Source organism: Pipra filicauda, unplaced genomic scaffold, assembly GCF_003945595.2.
Source record: "Pipra filicauda isolate LSUMZ 115617 unplaced genomic scaffold, ASM394559v2 scaffold301_size890592_pilon, whole genome shotgun sequence".
Lineage (NCBI taxonomy): Eukaryota > Metazoa > Chordata > Aves > Passeriformes > Pipridae > Pipra > Pipra filicauda.
In genome coordinates this window covers 540,167-563,524 of record NW_024104423.1, presented here as the reverse complement: position 1 = coordinate 563,524, position 23,358 = coordinate 540,167, and the positions used below count along the sequence as shown (strand labels likewise).

At 39.1% G+C, this 23,358-nt stretch overlaps 1 protein-coding gene across 7 annotated transcripts in view; it reads left to right on the top strand.

Annotated features, from left to right (window-relative positions):
* The window catches only part of DLGAP1 (DLG associated protein 1), a 416,743-nt gene that overhangs the window by 315,674 nt on the left and 77,711 nt on the right, over window positions 1-23,358 (top strand). For all 7 annotated transcript variants that reach the window (XM_039383293.1, XM_039383295.1, XM_039383297.1 and 4 more), the window contains 2 exons: window positions 3,589-3,766; window positions 6,146-6,386. In XM_039383293.1, coding sequence (XP_039239227.1) covers window positions 3,589-3,766; window positions 6,146-6,386 — 419 coding nt within the window. The remainder of the gene's footprint in view (window positions 1-3,588; window positions 3,767-6,145; window positions 6,387-23,358) is intronic.

The following is a 23,358-nucleotide window of genomic DNA, read 5'->3' as shown; positions in this document are numbered from 1 at the left end:
TGGTGCAGGTGGTTTGGGGACCTGCCATTTGTGAGTGGAGCATGCTGTCTTTGGGGACAGCCCAACCCCAAAGAGTGCTGCAAGCTCCATGAGTGCACTTTCAACCAACATCATCACATTTTGTATCAATAAGGGGCTAGAAGCCTCCCAGGCAAAATCTCTCTTTTACCATAGCAGTAAGGATGAGCCTCCCTGAAAGGACTCAGGCTCTGAGGTCAGTGCTTCAGCACTTGTCCCACATCACACCGGCAGACACGGCAGCACAGAAATGATGGAGCATGCTTAAGGAGCTTGTTTAAGAGCTTTAACAATTCACATTCCCCTTCTGCCAATTAGTATATCCAATGCAGTGAGTGGATCCAAAGAGCTGTCTCAAAGTCTCAGTCCTTTGCATGTTGTACTTAGCTGGGGAAATTACAATGGTACAAACAGAAGTTTATATAATAAAGAATAAAGAAGTGATGGACTTGAACCCTTAAGGAAGAAAATAGTATTTTGATTTACAGGTTACTGGTAATAGTAACTCTGAGAAAAAAAATTAGACATTCAGATCTTGTGCGTCATGCGTAGTCAGATTTATTCCTAAATGGAATACTATCAAAGTTTCCAGTGGAATTACAGCTGTTCACTAAACTTTACTGTAGAACATAGGGACAATTTATCACACAGCTATAAACCTTCAGATGTTTCTTTCTCTATGCTTAAATCCTTCTTATTTTTCTTCCTTTCCCCATCACTACATCTAGTGAAACAGAGATTATAGTAATCAGTAAGCAAGGAGCCACCTCCTTCAACAGCAGCCAATAACCTAGTTTGATTTGTACGACAGATGGGAGATATGCACAGATAAGTAGCCACCCGTAAAATATGGTTCTGGATTTGTGTCAAACTGGCCAGTCATATAGTCAGGAACAAAAAGAAAAAGAAAGCAGCTGTGCTGACCACCCACAACAAAATGTTTCGCTGAAACAGGGAAACATTTACTCTTATGGATGAATGCCCTTGTTTCAAGCAGAGTTGGGAAAATATTATGCAACACTAATGCATACAGAAAATAAATTTCTTTTCTTTTAGTGGCTACATAGTGGCTTTCCATGACACTTCCATGAACATCTGATATGATCATTACTCCAGCTGCCATAGCAAAATCTTGTGTGGGTACTTGCATCTTGTTGTATTGGTTCCAGTCTTTAAAGGGCACCTGCCTCAGTACTTGCAGATTTCTGTCTAGCAATATCTGTGCATTGAATTTTGTGATTGCTGCAGTCTTCTTGCAAGCTCAGCTAATCAGTGAACAGTGACAAGCCCCAGGTGACGTATTTACAAACTGGCAGCTAATCAAGCATATTTGAATTTTGCATGTCACATACTGGCAGCAAACTCTTCACAACGTATTCATAGAATACATTTTGAATTAATTTAAGAAATGCATTTCAGGCAGTGCTGATGAGTTTGCAGATCTGCAGCATGGCAAAGTAGCTCACATGAATCAGAAAACTTATGTCTGTTGAATTATTCATTCTATTTTATCTTTTTTTTTTTTTAATCCAGTAAAGATAAGGATTTTTTTTCAAGAGTTGCATAGTTAGCTTTAGTTAACAAAATATTGTAGCTAACCACTAGTAACAGTCGCCTTTTCATCACTTTCTCTGCCTTTTTTGAGTTCTTTAGAACACCACTAATTGTGATGTCTAAAAACCTTCTACTTTTGTCATGTGAAATCAAGTGGGGTAAGGAGTCAAAATGTATGAATGCGGCTGCTGTATCGCACCGTACAACACAGTGAAAATGACAAGCAAAGGCTTTATCTTCATCTGGTGACAGGAGTATCGAGTAATCAGGATAAGTTTACATATTTTTATTAGGCAGGTAATTAGCAGCCAGGTATTGTAGAGATGGCCTAGATTTTATTACAGTATTATACCATTCAGAAACAGACCCAGTTTCTGAACTACTTAGGTGTGCGATTACACAGTGGAATTGTCCTCCTAAAATACACTTACAATTACCAGAATTGTGCATGCCACTGGGAAATTGCTCATACTAATTACCATCATTAGATACTTGAATACAAAATATCTGCAAATGCTTGAGGAATTAGACATAAAATGGATTCTCTTCTTTCAGGTCAGCTGTGTATGTATTTCTAAAAACTAGGGGACCAAGATTAAGCCTGTAATTATGTTACAAATTTGTCTGTCATATATCTCTAAACATCCATGGGAGATTTACATTTTAAAAGGGAAAATTTATTTAATATTTTAATTAACTTGCTTTGTGATACTTGGATAATATTAAAGAAACAAAAAATATATTGAAGAACCACCCTTTCAATACTTTATTCATCGATGAGATGAATTTCAAGAGAAATATCCCCCAAATTTATTGTATTTCATGTGAGCTATGACATGGATCACTTTTCGTGACTCAAATCTTTATAGAATCTTTATAGAATGCTTCAGACTGTGAAGACAGCACTTAGCTAGCACGTTCAGAGGATACAACCTCTTGCAGGTGGATGATTGTTTCTACAACCTTTGCTAGCTGACTCTAAGCACACATGGCAGGAGTACAGCAGTACACATTCCCTGGTGGGAGGGAACAGGGCTGCTGGTTGGTTTTGATTGCTTGTACATCTCATCTGTCACTTGTACAGAAAATATAGACAAAGTTATCAGTTCAGAAACACGACTGTGTCTTTTAAACTTCTAATTTGACATCATCATGTAAAGCTAATTCCCTAGCCTACATTTTGTTAACTTGCAGTTTAAGCCACAATCAAAATAAAATTTAAAGCATACCAAACCTTACCAGGTGCCCTAAGTTCTTGGAATGATTTCCCAGGTTAAGGTGTACTATGAGTGCATTTTGCATGTTTTGTATGATCTGCCTGCCCTATTGACCTGTACACCCTTGAAAGCTCCATGAGAGAAGCAGCCCTGTTAATGGGTACATACATGAGTACATGTCAGAGTCACATCACCAGCAGCATTTCAAGAAGTGGACGTTCAGCTGATAAGTTTAGGATCATCCAGCCAATCTTACTATCAGGCCTCTTCTTTTGTTACCCCCCCTCCCCAGCTGTTTTTGGTGGTTGCTGCATTGAGCTCTGTAAAGACACAAGGCTTTCTCTGATGGGCTCATCTCAAAGGCTCCCCTTGCTTTTTTGAATCCAACACCTGAAATAATTTCAGTGTTGTCACTTCAAAAGTCCCTGATAGTGGGGGGCTTGCTGGAGCTAGTTGCTGTCACTGTCAGTACACTGTAAAATTTTTCCATGCTGCTGTCAGTAAACAAAATGGAAGTGATTTTGCCATTCTGCTTAGACTTGGTTTACAAAAACATGAAAAGAAAACCCTTTCCTTCCTTCTCTCTTTCTCCCACCAAATAAAAGGGTTGGGCAATCCAAATAAAAGTACTGATATTATCTTTATTTTAGAATTATACAAGGACTGTTTAGTGACTTGTTCAAATCATGCTGTTCCAGTGAAAAACACCTGGTTATTCTCACTCCTGGCAAGGCCATTTAGATTTGACGAAATATCTTTTTTCTTTCTTTTTCTTTTTTTTCCTACTCAAAACTCCCAGGATATCCAGTGAACACTCACCAAAGCTTCAGATCCGGAGCCACAGTTACCTGAGGGCAGTGAGCGAAGTGTCCATCAATAGGAGTCTGGACAGCCTGGACCCTGCGGGGCTGCTGACATCCCCAAAGTTCCGCTCCCGCAACGAGAGCTACATGAGAGCCATGAGCACCATCAGTCAGGTGGGTGACATGCACCTGTGGCAGCCTGGAGAGCAGCTGTCACGCTGGACACTGACTGAACACTTGCAATAGGAGAAACTCAATTTTGCTTCGAGTGGAAACAGGCCATCCCATACCACACATTTTCATAACATTTTTTAAGGAAACAGGACTGTTTGTGGGAGGGGAACACTTGACAGTGCTATAACCTGCTCTTTGCAAACGGATGAATGGCACAGCATGCAGTTCCTTTGAAGGAGCAGTCTAACTTTTTATTTTTCTCACCAACAGTGTATTTAAAAAGGGTTCTCTTAGGGGTCTTGTGCTTAGTGCCTCCAGTCAAAAATTATTGAATGCCTAAAAAAAAAAGGTTCATATGCTGAGTGAGATGCTAAAGGAAAATTAAGTCCTTAGTAATTTGTATTTTACAATTTTATCAGAATTTTATTAGAAACTTTAGAGCTTTCTTTATGCTATTTTATGCATTCTTAACCTTGTGCACCTCTGAACTTTTCACCTATATAATACAAGTGTTGCAGTATATATATTAAGTGCAAAGATCCGTCTATATTGTTGCCCTGAAATCCTGCAAGACTTCTTCATGCTCACTCTAAACTAGAAGAAAAATTAAGTCCACTGTGACACATTCAGTTTATGAGTCTTAATTTCAAAAAATAGCCCATTCTTCCATCCAGCGTGCTTGTACAGTTGAATTTGTAAGGAACAGATCTGAAAGAAGTGCAGAAGTGCTAGCACACCACAGAGCAGTGGACCAGTAGTTCATCTGCTAAATCCTGTAGCTCCTTGGTATGATTTTTGGCATGTTTTCTTAAGTGGATCATTTGGGTAAATCACTTGGATGAAAGAACTTTCTTACACTAGTCCAGAAGTGCAGCAGGCAGGATTTGTGGTGCCAGATACTGGCCCCATATAACTGGCATATCAAGTCATTGCAATGTCAAAAAAGTGCATGACATCCGTGATGCCAGGACTTCAGCTATGGCCGTAACAAATACGTGTGCCATTCAACGTGGAGCTGTAGTTTTAATTTCTGCAGTGTACTATATTTAGACACTTCAACTTCAGAGTATTCACCTGTGTATTTTGTAGCGAAGCACTTTGCATAGGGTATGGGCTGACACTCTAAAAAGAGGGTCAGGATGTATCTAGGATAAAACAGCATTGAAATTCAGGTGTCAAAGGCAACTACATGAACATTAGGTTAGGCTCCTTATTTAACTGGGCATCTAACACACAAAGCCGTCGGCCAATCATTTGCCAATGTGAAGAAGCTGGGTTTTTGTTTTAAAAAAGCAGTAATTCAGAGATATTTATTTGAGGATCGAATATTCTCTGCCATAGTAAGATTGTTCTTTATGATGTACTACCTACTACTCTTCCATACTCTTTTAAATAGTTTCCTTTGGGAAAAAAAATGTGTTCTACTTTTTGACATTATTCAATTTTGTGTACAAAGATCAGCGAAACTTTTTTCTTCGTAACGTTAGTCCTGGACAATAATTTCTAATGGTTTTATTCCTACCACCCTAACATAATTTTATCTTTTCTGGCTACCTTGGCCTTTTGCATGCTTGAAAACTAACAAAATCCTCAAGTGCTGGTTTCCATCTGCACATTTCTTACAGTGATAATTATGATGTTTTAATGCCAAACTCAGGGCTCGATTCCCAGTTTAGAAACATGAACATCCACTGCCAATTAAGCCAAGGTAAATGGTTTCCGGGTTTGTAAGACCTGCAGCTAGTCTGCATGCTTAACCCACACGAGTGCAAGTCTTTGTCACCACCTAGTGTTTGTTCCACACAGGGTCTAAGGATTCCCGTGTGTCTCTTGCTTTCAGCCAGAGATGTAGTTATACATTTTTCCCCTGCAACAGGGCTGGTTCCCTTATCAATCTCCCCTTCCTAGCTGTTTGGTACTACTTCTACCCTCCATTTTCCCAGCTGCTCAGGTTTATCACTGTGATTGACTGTGGGTTGCACTGATTATGTACTGAGGTTAAGCTGACCTTTTTGGGTTTTCCTTGTCCCGCAAAGAAAGTGTTATTTTTCAATACCTGTTGTGTGCCCAGGGTGACATAAAACGGACTCTGCTTTGAGGGGTCCCAGTTTCCCACCAGTTTCAGTAGGAGTCAAGAGTCCTAACTCAGCTGAATCTCTGCCCAATGCCTCTGTCTCCCCTTTCCATACACTGTTTTTTCCTCTCACAATTTTTGCTTTGTGCTACAGGATGTGCTTATGTGCCATTCACCTTTCTTCACGTGCAAAGGGACCTTCTAACAGATGTTGGCCATTGTGCCACTGTAGCTTGTGTTTGTACCAGGTAGCATGCAATATCCATGTATAGGATGTACTGAACATGCCTGGTCTTTGTCTGCAGGTGAGTGAGATGGAGGTGAACGGTCAGTTTGAATCTGTCTGCGAGTCGGTGTTCAGTGAACTCGAGTCTCAGGCAGTGGAAGCACTGGATCTGCCTATGCCAGGATGCTTCCGCATGAGGAGCCACAGCTATGTCAGAGCCATTGAGAAGGGCTGTTCCCAGGACGATGAGTGCATATCACTGCGGTCCTCATCTCCCCCACGTACAACCACCACAGTGAGGACCATCCAGAGCAGTACTGGTGAGTAACACAAAGGGAAATCCAGAGGTGTGGCAGAAAGGGAAGTACTTTTCTGTGCGGCTCCATCAGAGCAACGATGAGCTCTTCTCTCTCAGGCACCAAGCCCATAAGAGAGTCTGTGTTTCACCAGGGAGCTGGACAGGCTAATCAGCCTCAAACTACACACGGATCAAGATGATGCAGTCGTGTTTCCTGCTATGTCCAAGCTAATTTATTCTGAGCTAAAAGCACATAGAAGGGAAATTCAAAGTCATGTCTCCTCTTGCTCTCCTCCCCAAAAGAGCAATCACAATTTGACAAGGCTGAACAAGAAGGCTCTGGGTTAGCAGCTCTGCTGGCTCCTACCAGCAGAGGAGGGTCCCTCTGCTCAGGTTTTTTACAAAGATGAGGTGATCTTACAAGTTATCAGATGTGGTGTTTACTGGCTTAGAGAAACTGTTACAGCTCTCTAGGCTACATATAAGAGGTAGGAATAAAGAAGGAAAGAAGCAGGCTACAGGTTAAACATGCACGTTCACATCTTGCTGTTACATTATTTCTGCAGTTCAGACTATTCAAGCCTTGCAAGAGAGATGTTTCAGTATCAACATGAGACTTCCAACCTTCCTTTTAATGTATGATATTGCTTTTCTTTTGGAAATAACCATGATGAATTCCAGATTTTGTCACCAAAATAGTGCTTAAGGGGAAGAAAAAGCAAGTCAAACAAAAATCCAAATATGCCTCTCTCATTCAGGAAAAGAAGAGGCAGGAGCCATTACATGTGTGTGTTTTAACCTGTGGCAGGATGAGAGAAGGCCTTTCTTTTGACTTCTGTGCATCCATTTCACTGTTTTACACAATCTTCGTATAATATTCATATTCTTGACTATTATTGACTACATGTTGCACTGTACCTACTGTCTCTTTTCCTGTCTTTTTTTATTTCTGTTTTCTGTAAACTTTTGCCTTTTTGTGTGTTATCTGACAGGTGCAGTTGTTTATTCCTTGTAAATTCTTTATCTCTCCCTCCACTCTTTTTTAAAGCTGCTTGTCAATTGGTTTATGTCATCAAAAAACACTTTCAATCCTTTTGCCATAAATGTTCAGCTAAATTCAAGATTTTTCTAAAAGTAGCAAGTTTAAGTACTGTTGGAAATACATTGGCAGTATATTGCAAACATCAAAGCATTCTTAACAATGCTGCAGAGCAGGTCTCATCTAAATCACTAACCCTTAAGAAATAGTATTCACATGACAGCATTTCTGCTATAGAAATATCCCTTGTGGGGCGCACAGGGTTTACACCACACCACAAAGACAAGATTTGCATAAGGTGTTTATTACGTCATTGTGCAGTATTAGTTTGTGTCAAATGTATTCTGAGGCAAAAAGTAAAAGATGGGAGTTTTCAGGGATTTTCCAGTGTGCATTAACCTTTATTAGATCAGCTCGAGTTGATCCCAGAGTGGGTTTCTGTTCTTTGACAATGGCTTTGTTAATGCTTTTCCTTTATAAAAATAACTGTGATCATTAATACAGAAGAGTACAACTATATTTTCATTATCTATATGTAAGAGGTTGTTCCCGTCACTTAGGAAAATGATGCCTGTGTTTGGGGATGATGGTCTATAAATGGAGAGAGTTGGATGTGTATATCAGCCAAAACCACTGACAAACCTGAAAGAGGAAAATCTTTATTGTCAACTATGTTTTGTTTATGCTCCTTTCTTTGTCGTACAGCCACAAACAGAGGCCTGGTCTCTTCTCTGGGTAGCTGGCTTTATTAAAAATTATATGAACAAAACTATGTTATGGAAAAACATAATCCAGTAGGTCTGTCTTGGGTTACCACTTCTGTGGTGAGGCCCTTAAAATGCAGAGAGGAATTATTTACAGAACTCTCTTTGGATGTACATAGAAGCATTTAAAGATTGATGTAGGTACCTATTTTCTGCTGTGGGAATTTTACTGAGTTATCTTACTCATTTTTTAGTTCTTAGGCTCCCAGGGACCCATCCCTTTTGCCAGTAGCATTTAAGACAACTTGTCTTTTTTACCACCTGACTTACATATCACTATCTGTTTAATGGGGATTAGAATTGAATTAATTCCATTCGAAAGCATCTATATTGACTACTACTGTTGCCTGTGGCTGGCTCACAGAAGAGAAACATGAAAGGTATCATTGATGGTTTCTATTACTATCTACTTCAATAAAATGGGAAGTGGTACAACAGCTAGGCAGACATGAAGAAATGAGAACAGTATCTCGGACTTATCTCCACTGAGGTGCTCTTTCAAATGCTTTTGTGGGAGACATGAGGGCAGTTATGATCTAAACTACAGATGTAGCATCCCCAAATGAGAGAACTGTCCTCCTGCCCCAAATCCACCTCTGCCTGTTCAACCAGGAAAGATTCTTTTCATCAACATTAGCAATTCCCTCAAGGACATGGCTTTTAATTAACTGATACGCAAAGCTGCGATCATACACTGATATTGGGAACCTCTTTACTGCTGGAAGCCCAGGAAAATGACAACTTGATAATGATGGAAAAGACAGGAGAGCTGCCTGTCCACTGGATTAAAAATTATTCCTCCAAAGCAATGACCCACAGCTTTCCAGGGCGTCTGGATGAAAATATTAAGTAAGCACTATGGACAAAAATCACACTTACTTCTGCCTGTTAGCCTTTGCTATGGTGGTGGCAGCCTCAGGTTTTAATTTCCTTTTGCCACATAGTGTTGGAGGTTCAGTTCTGCAATTAGGAAAACATCTCTAGCTCAGTTCCTCAGAATGTGCTCAATTTAACTATAAATCTGGTGCTTGTGGACTTGCTATGGCACAGAGCTCAGCTACAGGTGGCTGCCTGACTGGTGACCTCTGCAGCCTGCACTGATCTTAGCACTGCTGCAGAAACACTGAGGGGTGACTGCATATGGCTGAAATTGAGCTTAAGTGTAAAAATGGGAGTGTAGGCACAAACTTGTTGTCACCAATGGGATGAAGTGTTACACTGTGAGTGAGAAGGAAAACCATAACCTTACCAAAGTCTGCATGTATCTGGGAGGTGACTGCTTTGTTCATAAGGGAATCTTGATGTTTTATCACAGAATCACAGAATCAATTAGGTTGAAAAAGACCTCTGAGATTATTGAGTGGAACCTATGACCCAACACCACCACACCAACTAGACCACGGCACTAAGCACCACATCCAGTCTTTTCTTGAACACCTCCAGCAATGGTGACTCTAACACCTCCCTGGGCAGCCCATTCCAGTATCTAATCACCATTTCTGTGAAAAAATTCCTCTTAATGTCCAACTTTCCCTGGCACAGCTTAAGACCACGTTCTCTCATCCTGTCACTAGTTGCCTGGGAGAAGAGGCCAACCCCTACCTGGTTACAACCAGATGGTCATAGCCACCTAACTGCACCTGTCCTTTATCCTTGTTTTAAAATGAAGCATTTTGAAATGAAGAAGAGTAAAAGTGATCTTGACACTTTATATGGAAATATAAATAAGTGCTATGTCACAGTTTCATCATGCTTTGAAAGCTAAGCAGTTGAAAAGGTCCATTCACCCTCATATTTGCTCCCTCAGCATCAGTGGTACCCATGGAGGTAGCTGCATTCTGGCTGGGGTCATCCCTGGGCATGGGGCTGTGAAGGCTGGGAGGTACAGCAGCTCTGAAGTGCTGACATATGTTATACACTATAGCCCACACTAAAAATTAACCCATGTCATTTGATCTCTTCAGAGGAGTTTAATGAGCTGTGAGTTATTACACAGTTTGATCCCAGGTTATTTGCAGATGCAGCTACTGTAGCTGAAGCTCTTTGGCCAATAGATTCAGTCACTAAACAGGTAGCCTTTTAACAATTAAAAGTCTGTAAATCATTTCAATGAGCTTAAAGAATACAGTAACAAAGAAACAATGAAATGTTAAAGTAGTCTAAAGAACATCTTACTCCCACATTTCTTGTGTCTGTGTTTCTAAACCATGCCTGTGCAGTCACGCATGATCCTTTGCTGCAAACAAACCTTATGACTTGCATACAAATATATAATTGAGACTGGATATGTTTAATTTGAAAATGATGTCTCTCTAGCAGAGCTCAAGTAGTAACATCATAAAAACTCTACTCTAGATTGCAATAAGTAGTGCCTCAGTACTCTGCAGAGTCAGGAAAAGAGAAATATCAAAGTTATCTGCAGCAATGCCATCTGGTGATTCTCAGTAATACTACACTTCTGCTTAAAAGCAAAACAAACACAAATTCCAAGGAAATTATGCTGTGGACCCAGAAGGTTAGGGAAGGACGGAGAGCTAACACAGTATATGCTAATTATGGTGTTTCAGCTGAGCAAGCTCTTTTCCTTCTGTCCATTGAAACATCTGACCAAGATAAGTCAGGTATTTTGTGGAAAATCTCTGAGGGGCTATCTAGCCAATTGTAAACAAACAAACAAACAAATAAATAAATAAATAAATAGAAGTGCAAACAAGTTTAAAAATTTACATGTTCCAGACAGAATTCTAGAATAAAATCGAATCCTGGGGATAAGGAGGCTGTAACTGAGTGTATGCCAGGTGTGTTCAAGGTCTCCTGGCCTCCTCAGAGCTGTCCTTTCAGAAATTGCTCTGTTCAAAAGGAAATAAGGGATTAGGAATTCAAATGTGATTTCCAGTTGAAGCTAGGGTTGGTTTCTGTATCTGCACCAAAATTAAGATATTTCTTCAGAAGGTCTCAAGAAATATAACTAAGTCAAGGCCTTCACGGAGATGTTGAACCTTAAAATAGATCTGAAGAGTGTAGAAAACTGTTTGACAAAGAATTTACATGGTTCATTTCCTCTGTTTCCTTGAGTAATCCTGAAATGCATTCTGCCTTTCGATCTGCTATCAAATTGCTTAGACAAGCACTTAAAAATGTTTTCCTTTACTAATAAGGAGTTGACCTTAGAGTAAAATACCTATTTCAATTTCAGAGGCATTTGACTGTAGCTAGAACAAGTTTCATCTTGTCTGTTCCAGTAGTCAGCTTTATGAACGTTAGGCTCCACATCACACCAAACCACCCCCATGTTTTTGAAGCCAGTGAAGGTTTTGAATGGGAAACTCACAACAGAGCTCTTGCTGGAACATTTCTAACTGATGTAAAGTGTGATGCGATGAACTCATGGACATTGCCCTTGTAATGAGACTCTGAGAAGGAGCAGAACTGATCCATGAGAAGGAGTCAGCCATGGAAATACTACCCAAATATTTGGCAGGTTGCACCAGGTTTGTTGACATGTGGTGTAGTTTCATGCCAGTTGAGAACAGAAACTGTAGTAAGTTCGGTAAAACACATTTTACCTTTTGGGGGTAAGGTCCATGTGTCCTGAAGACACATGCAACTTTGTGGCCTGAAAGACAGGGGTTACTGGAATAAATATTTTACAGGTCCCTACTGTATAATACCTACTATATAAAGACTACTTGGTAGTTAGAGAGGGTTCACAATTTCAGTGATCAGATAGTGGAAAGTATTGCATGATTTTTTATCATACTCCCTAGTTCTACCTCTTTTCTCTGTGTGATTATGAATATTAAATTTAAACCGTTTGGTCCTATCTGAAATGCTGCCCAGATATGGAGAGAGACAACCTGTGGCATTCAGCATAGAGCTTGGTGATTTTGGTTTCTTTATGACAAGTCTGCCTTCCCTCACAGCACAGCAGGAAAGTGCTCAGTCCTCGCAATTTCAGGTAAAGCTCGAGGCAATTTACTGAACTTAAAAGCACGCTGTACTTCATAAAGAAAAAAGGTGAGAGAAGGACTTTGTTTTGTAGGGCATGGCCTATTTATTTTTTTCCACCTCTGAAAATGTTAAGCTTGCAGGAGTTTACAGGACTCTCCAAAGTTATGAGTGTGTTTCAAATGCAGGAAATGAAAGATCAGTTTTACCCTTTGGTATTCAATCTTTGCTTATTATTCTTATTCTTTATTTGCTTTATAAGCTCCTAAACATTTGGGCTAAGGCTCTTAGTGAGGTAAGAATACAAGAAAGATCTTAATCATTCAAAACCGTGATCTTATATGTCTTGAAGGAATATGTTGTCTTACTTGGTGAACATTTCCAGAAACACGAAACAACTCTGCTATTTTGTTCAGATAGCACTTTTTTGGTTGAATTCTCCAATTGTCCCAACAATGTGGACATTTCCAAGGTTGAAAATGGGTATATCATACTCCCCACCAACTCTGTCAATGTCCATGTTTCTCTCATTCTGGGGAGTGCCACACAGGGCACATACTTGAGATGTGGTCTCGCCAGTACTACACCTCCCTCAAACCACCAGCTGTGCTTTGGCCAAGCCTGACTGGCATGCAGTCAGCAATCCTTGGTGCAAAGATACACTGCTGGCATCTGCTCAGCCTGATGCTCTGCAGAACCCTATGGACCTGTTCTGATACTGGGAATAGGATGACCATCAGACCTGTGAGTTGTCAGTCTCAAGTGAAATGGGGAAAAAAAAATTTAGAGGAGAAGGAGAACTTAACAGAAATCTCTATTGTTCTGTGAAAAGAACTTTTAAGTGCATTGTTTATCTAGTGGAGCACAAATAAAGAGGATACAGGGATTAGTTACAAAACATGTAGTGTCTCGTTATTTGTTAATCTTATATTAATTAATTTACAGATATGAAAAATTTTATGGAAGCCTTTTGCATATGTCTATATGGAATGTGCTTAAATACATTTTGCCATTAATTAATTTCTTTTGTTTATACTGCACATACTAAAGTAATAATCATTTCAGGTGATGTGACTTATATAGTTCTGCCTAGAGGAATACAGAGTGTGTTTGGATTTGAACTGCACTTTAGTTTCAGACTAGGCATGTGTGTTATCAAATGCACCACTACCTGGAGATTGTTGTAGGGGTGTTCAGGGTCCCAGTTAGATGGAGATCCTCTGATGTACTAATGCAGTGAGACAACCCAGGTCCCATGGTCCTGCTGGTGTGCATGTTCTTTGTGTAAGTACCCCTGATGGAGCCTGCAGCCATGCCTAAGAGTGTTACAGAGCCTGAATATCCAGCACCTGGCTGAGACAAGATGCCACTTAATTTACCATAACAAATGTACAAAAGGGCATTACAAGCAAAGTAGTAGTTTGAAAGTTGCTCTGTTGACTGAGAATTGCATGCCTCAAGTCTCATTAGCTGAGAATTAACATTTTTCTAAGCCTATAAACAAATATGAAACCTCAGTGATTGTGCCACAATCCACAGAGCCATGAATTATGGCGAACTATCTCTCCTGCTCACTGCTGCAAGCAAGGACTGCCTTTTGCCATCAGGCTTGGGCTGGCTGGCAGGTCTACCTCAGATAGGAGCAGCAGTTTAGCTCAGGTCTGGTGCCCTAACAGCAAGCTCAGGTACAGGGCAAGGCTGGTGTGACTTCAGCGGGTCTGACTCAGCAGCCTTGCATATCTGTATTTTTGGGGACAACATTTTCTGACTTGCAGACAGGGGGAGGAATCAACCTTCTTTGAAATATGCCTGTAATCACATCATAAGGAAACAGATTTAAAATTGCAAACTAATGGGTGGGATGTGCAGCAGAACATAAAATAAAACCACAAACCTTTTCCACTTGAAAATTGCTAGAGGACAATATAACCTTTGTCAAAATGTTGTTCTCAGGCACTGGTCATTGCTCTAAAAACACAGAACTCTGAGAATTAGAGATACATCGTTCCTTAGCTGAAATGTCAATAACAAATCAAGAGCAAATAATAAAATTTTCACTTTATGGAAAAATACAACAAAACCTGGAATCTTTTCTTTGTTCTGTCTTATTTCCAATGCAATATTTTTGTGATGCAGTGACAGAAATGAGCTGAATCAGTAAGTTGAAGACATGCCCCAATTTATATAACGTGATCATATTTTCAGTAATAATTCCTGCCATTTTCCTAAAACAGACTAATGTGGAGGCTTTTAACTACAGTTGTCTTTTGGGAAGCAGGACTTAAACCTCTTTCTGGAAGGGGCTATGCTTAATTAATACATCCAGTGGATAAAAATAACTCAGGTTGGTTTTTTTCATTTGTGCTACTGTCCAATCTCCACCAATGTGCTGCCACTCACCTGCAGTAAGTTCCACACCAATTCTTTAAGACAAACCTAAGTATTTTGGTTGTCCTCAGATACTATACTAACAAAGCTCTCTTGAGCCATAGGATTTTCCAGGAAGTTACAGATGAGATATTTGGTGATGATGAGCTTTTTAAAGTGACTGAATGATTTTGGATTTTCAAAAAACTAAGTAAGAATTTTTAATAAGTGTGTTTAATGAGTACAGCTCGGCAGGGCCCCTCTTGTACTACAGCAATTTGTTTGGAGCCATTATATTTCATCATGTCAGTAATTCCCATTTCAGAGCTCAAATATGATGTATTAAGTACTGAATCCTGTAAATAATTGCACAATTTTGTGCTTCTTAAATATGTGTTTATGCAACAGTCTAACAGTAATTGACTGTTTGAAGCTATGGTAGACTATGGGGTATGTATATTATTAACCACTTTTTGAAACAAACACTGCCTTGTTTCTTTAATAATATCTCAGACAAACCCAAAGGAAATGTGGCAGCAAAGAAAACTGTGCATTAAAAAAAAATTGCAAAGCCTCTGAAGTATACACAGAGATGTGATTTACTGTTTTTATTTCTTGCTATTACACCAATCTCACTGCACTGCTTCTTATAGTGCTCAATAACAAGCACAGTGCAACCCAAACACTGGGATCTGGAAAACACCTAATGCTATTTTGCAAAGAGGGACAGTCTAGCTGCCATTACAGTCTAACAGTGCCTTTTATCAAAGGCACACTGTAGGCAGATGCTGGTAATCTGTTCTAATGCCACAACCTTTGTCTGGCCTCTCAAGGGGGAAATGGATGTGTTGGTCTTTAGAAATTGTTTTCTCTTACTGAATTTAGCTTTGGTCAGATGGGAGAGTGCTAAATTGCATCCTACTTTAAATGCAGTAAGCCATCTGAGCAGAACAATTCCTGGTTGCTTTGATCAAGGATTTGACCTAAGCTATAAGAGGAGAAAAAAACCCAATAAATAATATCACAGAACTCTCTAATGTGACAGACTTCTTGCTTGTTCTGTTGAGAAAGATGCTTACTTTTTGTCTCTACATAGTACAGATGATAGTGGCTTGATAACTCTTCTCTTTGCTGTGATAATATTTCAAATTAATTCTGTCTTTAGCTAAAGTAAAATGTAGATCTGTATCCCCATGGGAAAGTTTAGATGGAAATCAGAACATTGTAATAGAATAGCAAAATAAATGCTAGCAGGTTATTCTGTTTTGAAATTTCTTGCTCTCAATTTCTTTTAACTCTCTTCTGAATTTTGGTGAGAGTCAAATGAAATTATGTACATCTGGGGCAGAAAAAAATCAGGGTCTTACTATACCAAAATAACCAAGTTATGAATAAAACCCAACTCATCCATGAATTACTAACCCCAGTCTGACTGCCTCAGGAAGTCCTGAGAAAATCTGCTGCTTTCCATTTTGCATGAAGGGCAATTTACATCCAGGTGACAGAACTAGTTGTCACCCAGTGCCATGGTCTTACACTGTCTTATCTCACACAGTTCCCTGAATGCTCATGTGACATTTTATCATTTGACTCTTTTTTTTTTTAATTTAAAAAGGGGGAAGCAAGAGAAGAAGGTATTCCAAGAGATGGAGGTGGGGTGAGGGGAAGTATCTGTGTTGAAAGCTCTGGTTGTGTGGTTGGCAAGGCTGCATGCTCTGATCAAAATGCTTATTCTCTTTTAAGAGAAAAAAAAAAGGGAGAGAAGTAAGCACAAGGAGTCATTAGTTAAGATTTCCAATATCAACATTCACCCTTTCTAAATCTTCCTCTAGGACTTTGTCCACAGCCAAGAAGCTGCATCACATTCACCCATAAGTGTACAGTGTCATTTTGTGTAAATGGGCAGTTGTGTTTAACCTCACTTCAGCTACCTGTGGGGTTAATGCTTAAACAGGCACTCCTTGTCTACACAGGCTCTGCAGGCTGTGGCACATCAACATCAACATCTGTTCCAGTGTCCTACACATGGCATTACACATAAGAGCTCCCTCCCGTAATCTGATTTACATTCCCAGTCATCCCCTTTTCTGGACTTCAAATATGTGCTGTAGTCCTGCGAGCCTTTTCCTGTTTCTGTCAAGACTTACTGAGAGTGTATGTATCTCTCTTATGGAGAGTTGATGCTGCTAAGTTAGAGAAGACCTGCACTGAGTACAAAGATCAGTCTTATGTCCTGTGAGTTAAGGTGGGATGGTTGGGTGATACTTGTAGGGTGAAGGGGTACTGAACCTGAAAACATGTGAGTGGGTATTTTTTTATTTAAGAAGATACAGTAGCCCACCCTACAGGTGACATGCACCACAGGAGAAAATATGTATATGTAAATAAGTATCAGTTAAAGCAGTTTTGACTGTTTATTTATTTGTTTGTTTATTTATTTTTATTTATTTATTTTTAATTCTGCATAATTCCTTTCATTGAAGGGCAAATAAAAAAGGTGAAAAGTGACAAAAGGGGAGGGAGAAGGACAAAAAAAAAAGTCTGAGTAGCAAAGCAGGTCCGAAAGGGTTTTGTAAAACGGAAATGTGGCCTGCACTTTAAAAATCATTCATTATGTAGAATCACTAACACATTTCACTGTGTGAATAGTTGATGGTGAGAAACAGATGCCCAGAGCTTTTAACCTGATTTTTTCCAAAATGCTTTGTCTTCTCTTTATTCCTTCATCACATATGACTTGGTGTGTAGAATAGATGGACACGGTGTGCTGTCTAGCACATTTTATTGATGCTGTTTGAGCTCCCACTGTAGCCAGTTTTTGACACTTATTTTAGAATATGTTTTCTGGTTGTGATGAAACTCCAGAGTCCCTGCAGGCAGGAGATATGGAGGGATGTGAGATGGTCATCAAGTTAATGGTGTCCAGAATCCCTTTATTGTCTTCTAAGGGTTGGCAAAGTTAGTGAATGGAAAATAATGAACATGACAGATAAGCAGGCACTAGATAGAAAGCTTAAATAGCTGTGGGAATTTGTGGGACTGCAGTAGCGCTGTTGGAATTTCATCAAATGAAGAGGAATGCTTTCTCCCATCTCTTTTGCAGATACACTTCTTAATATTTTAAGTGCAATATTGCAGATCAGAGCAGTCTGTTAAGTTACAAAAGTGAGACAGATTTTTCTTTTCCTGCAAGCCTTGCTCAGCTAAGGGTCTAGTTTTATAAGATGCTGAGGGTCCTCAGCTGCCAACATCTTAGAATCAGTTCTAAATTTCCATATGCCTGGTGTCACAGAAACATCTGGCTCTTCTATTTCACTGCAGGTACCTTTACAACCAGAAGAGTCTGGATCAGGAGTATAAATCTGTTGGAACCCAGTTTATGATACTTTTTAGAACACAAAAATGTAAGCATTTCTAGTCCTTTTGCTGTTGAAAGCTTAAATTGTGCAACCAGATTGTAGGGAATAATACAGACATGGCTTGCAAAATATAATTTTCAGGGAATCTTTTCAAATTCTGTGGGGTTTTTTCCATTATGCTGTTAAAAAGATGAAATCTTAGGAAATGCCAGTGAGATAAATATTTACACTTCCCCTATCCTGTAGTAGCAGACAAATTTGCAGCATAAGAAAAACTGATTTTTTTACCCAAGATTTTTTGACACATTCATAAATGGAAGAGATAGAAGGGGCAGTTGTATCTTTCTTTCCACCTCCACAATTAGCTCAGAGGAATGAGATGGAGCAATACCGGATGCCTTGTACCTGCTGTACATAGCACCTTGTTGTGAATTGACCACTACCACAATATTTCATGTACGTGTACTAAACAATGATAAAAAAAGACCACCCATTGCCAAACTAGCATGACTCCATTAAAGGGGTTGTTTCTATTTGCACTGCAATCGTGTACACTTCTCCCAATCCATCAGTGTTGTCTCCTCCTCAGCACACTGGGTTTAGTACATGCATATCTTTTGAAAATTGCAAAAAATTAACTTTTACAGATCCTTCTGATGAGGAGAGGAAGCCTTACTCCATCTTCAGGCAACTGCCTCTCCAGCAGGCATAGAGAGGAGTCAGGGACTCTGTTAGGGTGTTCCTTAGGCCAATGCCTATGCAGAAGCACGAGGAAGAAAGTATTTTTATCCCAAGTCAAAACCTACGTAATTGCAAAATGTTGCCAATCACCATCACTAATCTCCAAAAATAAACAGTGTGGCTTTGAACAACATAAATGTAGTAATTGGGAATATGTGACATTAATCATAGGTGTGGGATTAGGCCTACCGACCTGGTCTAAGCTTCCTTTTTCTCACTTTCAACATGACATTAACTAATTTGGGGCCTGAGGCATTGTCATCTTCTGAAACTGAAGTGTACTGGCTGCATTGACATCATCTGGCATCATCTTTTACATCTAATATTATTCTCCTGAAAAGTCTATTACTATTATTAGAGCATGACAATACGCTTCTTCGGAGAGATAGAAAGAAGCCCAGGGAAATTATTTATTCAAGCTGTCAGCAATATCTATCTCATTCATATTGTTATGAAAAACATTTCATTTGTAAAATAGAACTGGTGCTCATTTGCTTTTTGATAATATATCAGGAAGAAGTCAGTATCTTTCTACTGGGGCAGTTTGTAGAGATTTTGCAAAATCAAAATTATCATACATCTTCCTAAAAGTGCAATAAGTTACAAAATCGTGTTTTTTCATCAAATAAAGGAAAGTGTTGAATTTCTCAAATTAGATTACATGGAAATAATTTAGCATTGTGAAAGTGGTACTGTCATTAAATCACTTTGTAGAACAAAGACTGCTAATGCCTCACATGCTGCTGATGCATAAAGTCATCTGCCAGTCAGCTTTCCACTGTTCACTTTAGCTGCTTTGCTGATTTTTATCAGTTTGTCTGCTTAAAATGTGTTTTTGATTCATCCTTACTCTCATTGCATATTTACTATTTATCTCTCTTTAATTAATATTTTAATACTTGCTGATGTTGAAGGCAACTGGCATGTCTTCTCCTGGACTTGTATTTGCACTGATTTCTCTGGTGCAGTCCCTGATGACTTCCCACAATAATCAAGACTGCCATGCTTCACAAAAGTGCTTAGTAAATGAAAATTTGTTTGGGGACAAGTTGAAGCTAATGGGATAGCTCATTTCCTCAGTAAAACCTGCTGTTTAGTAAACTGTATCTGATGACCTCATGACATTCATGTCAGTCACCATTTTTCCTAGAACATTTATTCTGATTCTTTACAAATAATGGCCCTCCAACCATTCTTTTATACTGCTTTGGAGAAAACCAATGATGTATCCATAATTATTTTTATCCCATGGAATTTTATCTTTCACCTTTTCATGACTATGAAAAATGTAGATACGTTTTAGTTTGTCAGCCAGCAACACCTCCAGCAGTTAGACTACAGACTTATCAATTGACATTTTCACAAAAATTGAGGGACTGTCCTCCGGTAGTGGATAACTATGTTCTGAGAAACCCTCTAAAGATATGCTGCTATCTGCTTCCGTCTTAAATATGTAAATTAGAATATCTAAAAATTATGTGGCATAGAAGTATTCGCTGCATCTGAGACAGTGGTATGTACAGAATAAATAAAGACATTCCTAGGGAAAAGTTCCCAGACAGTGTTCTAGATGCTGTTTGCCCAAATAGCTAGATACTTGTTGTCTGAAGGCCTTTAATTGAATTTCCACCTCTGCAGCCACCTCTTGAATGCAGCTGCTTTCTCTGGAATAGTATCCCTTACAGTCATATTTTATATCTGCTAAAAGCATTACTGCACAACATTACTGGTCTGCAACACTCCCCACTGTGCACATGCATATTAATCACTGTAACAGTCATTTTCTCTAAATTTTGTCTATATGTTAATTTTCTGATTTCTCCCAGTTGCACCTTTCTGGTTAGCATGAAGAGGAACTCTATGCATTCCCAGTCCAATGTGCTGCTGGATAAACTGGTCCAGCAGACAAATGTCATTGCTGTCTGAGGAAAGTGGATGGGTTATACATGGGGCTGCAGGAAGTGAAGAGGAGATGACAGTGTTTCAGCTCTGACAACTTGAAAGATTTTTCTAGGCCCTTACCAGTAAATCAGATTGTTCTTTTTTTTTTTCCTTTTAGTGTTTTAATTAGTAGAATTACAGTGAGGCCATCTCAGCAGACTGGATATGAGTGGCTTGTAGTAATACTGCAGCTAAGGTCACCCACCCAGTCATGAACTATGAAACCATCATGTTTGCAACTTCTATAATAAAAGAAATGGGGGAAATTAGCAAATGAGACTGCATTTAAGGAAAGATCATTGCTAATCTAGAGGCATACAATAGCAGTGCTTTTTTTCTTGATCTTTTCAAGTGTATGCTATTATCTTTCGGACAAGCTGTCCCTTTTCACTGCTTTTTCCTTTTGTTTCCTCATCCTCTGATTCTGTTTCATGTTGCTAGTTTGAATAATTATGTAACCGTTTCTGATTTTTGGAAAGGAGAAGCACTGATGTTTCTACTTGTATAGCTCTGCTCATGGTCCCTCTGTTACCAAACTCAGCTGTCAGCCGGTGGGCCAGGAATGCCCACCTATCACAATTTCATTGCTGCTATTTCACTGCACTCAGTAATATCAAGAACAATCCACCTCCCCTTCTTGTTAGGCTAGACACCCTATTCTCTGTTTGCGTTAATGAGTCTTTTGTATCTTTTCTGAATTATTATTTCATCTTATTAGTACCATCTCCATTTGAATTAGGTAACAATGAGAAAGCTGTGCTCCAAGCCATGCATTCCTTGCATAAACAGAAGTTTGCAATCAGAGAAGTCCTGTTGTATTAGTAAAAACACAAGAATTCAAATCACAACAATGTGATTACTTTTGCAACAAGACAGAGTTCAGGTCATGCTAGCAGTGAACCATTGCAAAGAGGTTGCCTTACAAGAACAGCATTTGAGGTGAGGCTATTCTGCATTGCAACTTGCCAGGGATTAATGCGTGTATGAAATGGAGTGATTTTATTTCTTGAAATGAAAACTTCTGTTAAACAAAAGCTAGCAAGCTATCGGAGAAGTGCTGGTAAGGCAATACCAATGGATCTTTCCACTTTCCACTTTTCCTTATGGAAAAAAAATTACCAGGTTTATAGAGTTTGATCAGCCACATCTCCATTTTTCTTAACAGGATCTTCATTTTTCATGGACTAGATTGAAAAAGCAGATTATGCAAGAGTGTTCCTTCTGGCCACTTGAAGAATTTAACAGCAGAATAATAACTAATTCCTCATCCTGCATATAATTATGGCAAATTCTGCTGAGAGGATCAATTTTCTCCAGTCTCCGTTTTCTCTTTATCTAATCATATTCAGCAGGAAGCTTTGCCAGTAATCTGGCTGGCTCGGTTCCACTTCATGATTGTTCTTTTACAAAAATCTCTTTTTGAACAAGTTTTTACAAATACAGTACAATTACAGTGTATTGTGTTGTTTCAACTTACAGATTTTAAAATGTAACATATATTGGCAAAAGTAAGGCCTATGTTTCATTCAGATGCATGAACTGTGTGGCACAGGGTCAAGTTTTTTAATAACTACATTTGCATTTGTTGATTTATCTTATTTGATGCTTTCAGGGAACCCTCATTTTATTAATGGGTCAGAATTGGCCATAAGGATCTACTCCAGCACAAGATACAAAACTGTTAAATAGGTTTAAACTAAATACAGTTCCCTTTACAAGAATTAGGTTGATAATAACAGAAGTAGTATGAATTAAGTATAGATACGATATCTGAAAAGTTATGAGCTAATCCCTTTTTCTTTTAATGTACCTTAACTGAAATGTTAAAAATTCTTACTGAACACTGAAGGCAAAACTGTTTCTATAGCCACAGTGAATTTTGTCCTGAAATAAATGCATCCTAAATTATCTTTTTTGTATATCAGAAGTAAATCCATGAATTTCGTGTCTTTTGAAGCCAAGCGGTTGAGGATATCCGTGAAATCACAACAAAATCGTGCAGGTGTGCTTAGTGCTAGTTCCTTTATAAGAGAAGTGCTTGACAGCCTGTGATGTGTGACTGTGCCATGCTGTAGATAGCAGCAGCCAAGGCACAGCTCTGAATTTCACAGCTGCAGACAGTGCTGAGGACAGTCAGTTCCAAAGAGTGAAGTTCATCTGAGTGTGAACTGCAGCACAGCATGAATGGCGCCAGCGTGCCCTTTGTCTTTCACTTTTCTGGAAATTGTGCAACTGCCATGATACCACTACTCCCCTCATTTGCAAAAACTAAAACTGTTCTCACAACGTTTAGAAAACCAGAAAGACATGCTTGGAAAGTTACAGTTAGCAAACACTGTTGAAAGTGAAACAGAGGACATTATCTGCTGCACCTCCTGCTTCCAAGGAGACTGACATCTGATCCTGGAAACAAGGAATGTGAAATGACATTTTTTATTTGGAAGGCTATTAAAATACTTCAACAGGTGCTCTACTTGAAATGTGCCTGTTCTATTTCAGAGGTTTGCAAATTTATTATTAACAATTCTTATTTTCTTGAAAGCTTGTCGTGCCTCCATTTTGTGAATTTTTAGTTTTGTCAGCTTTATTCAGTGAATTTTCCTCTTTACATTACTTGCATTACTTGCATCACTTGCATCAGTTTGCATCGCTTCCACCCCTAATATAGTGTAAAAATTGGTCCCAGGCAGAAAGTTGCAGTACAACTTCACATTCCCCTGAAAGATATAGGCTTGTGCTTTTTCAAACTGGAAATGAATAAACGAGAACTTTCTTGGAGATAACTGCAAATGTGGGTCATAGCTTTCCAGCAGACCAATGATGAAAATGAGATGT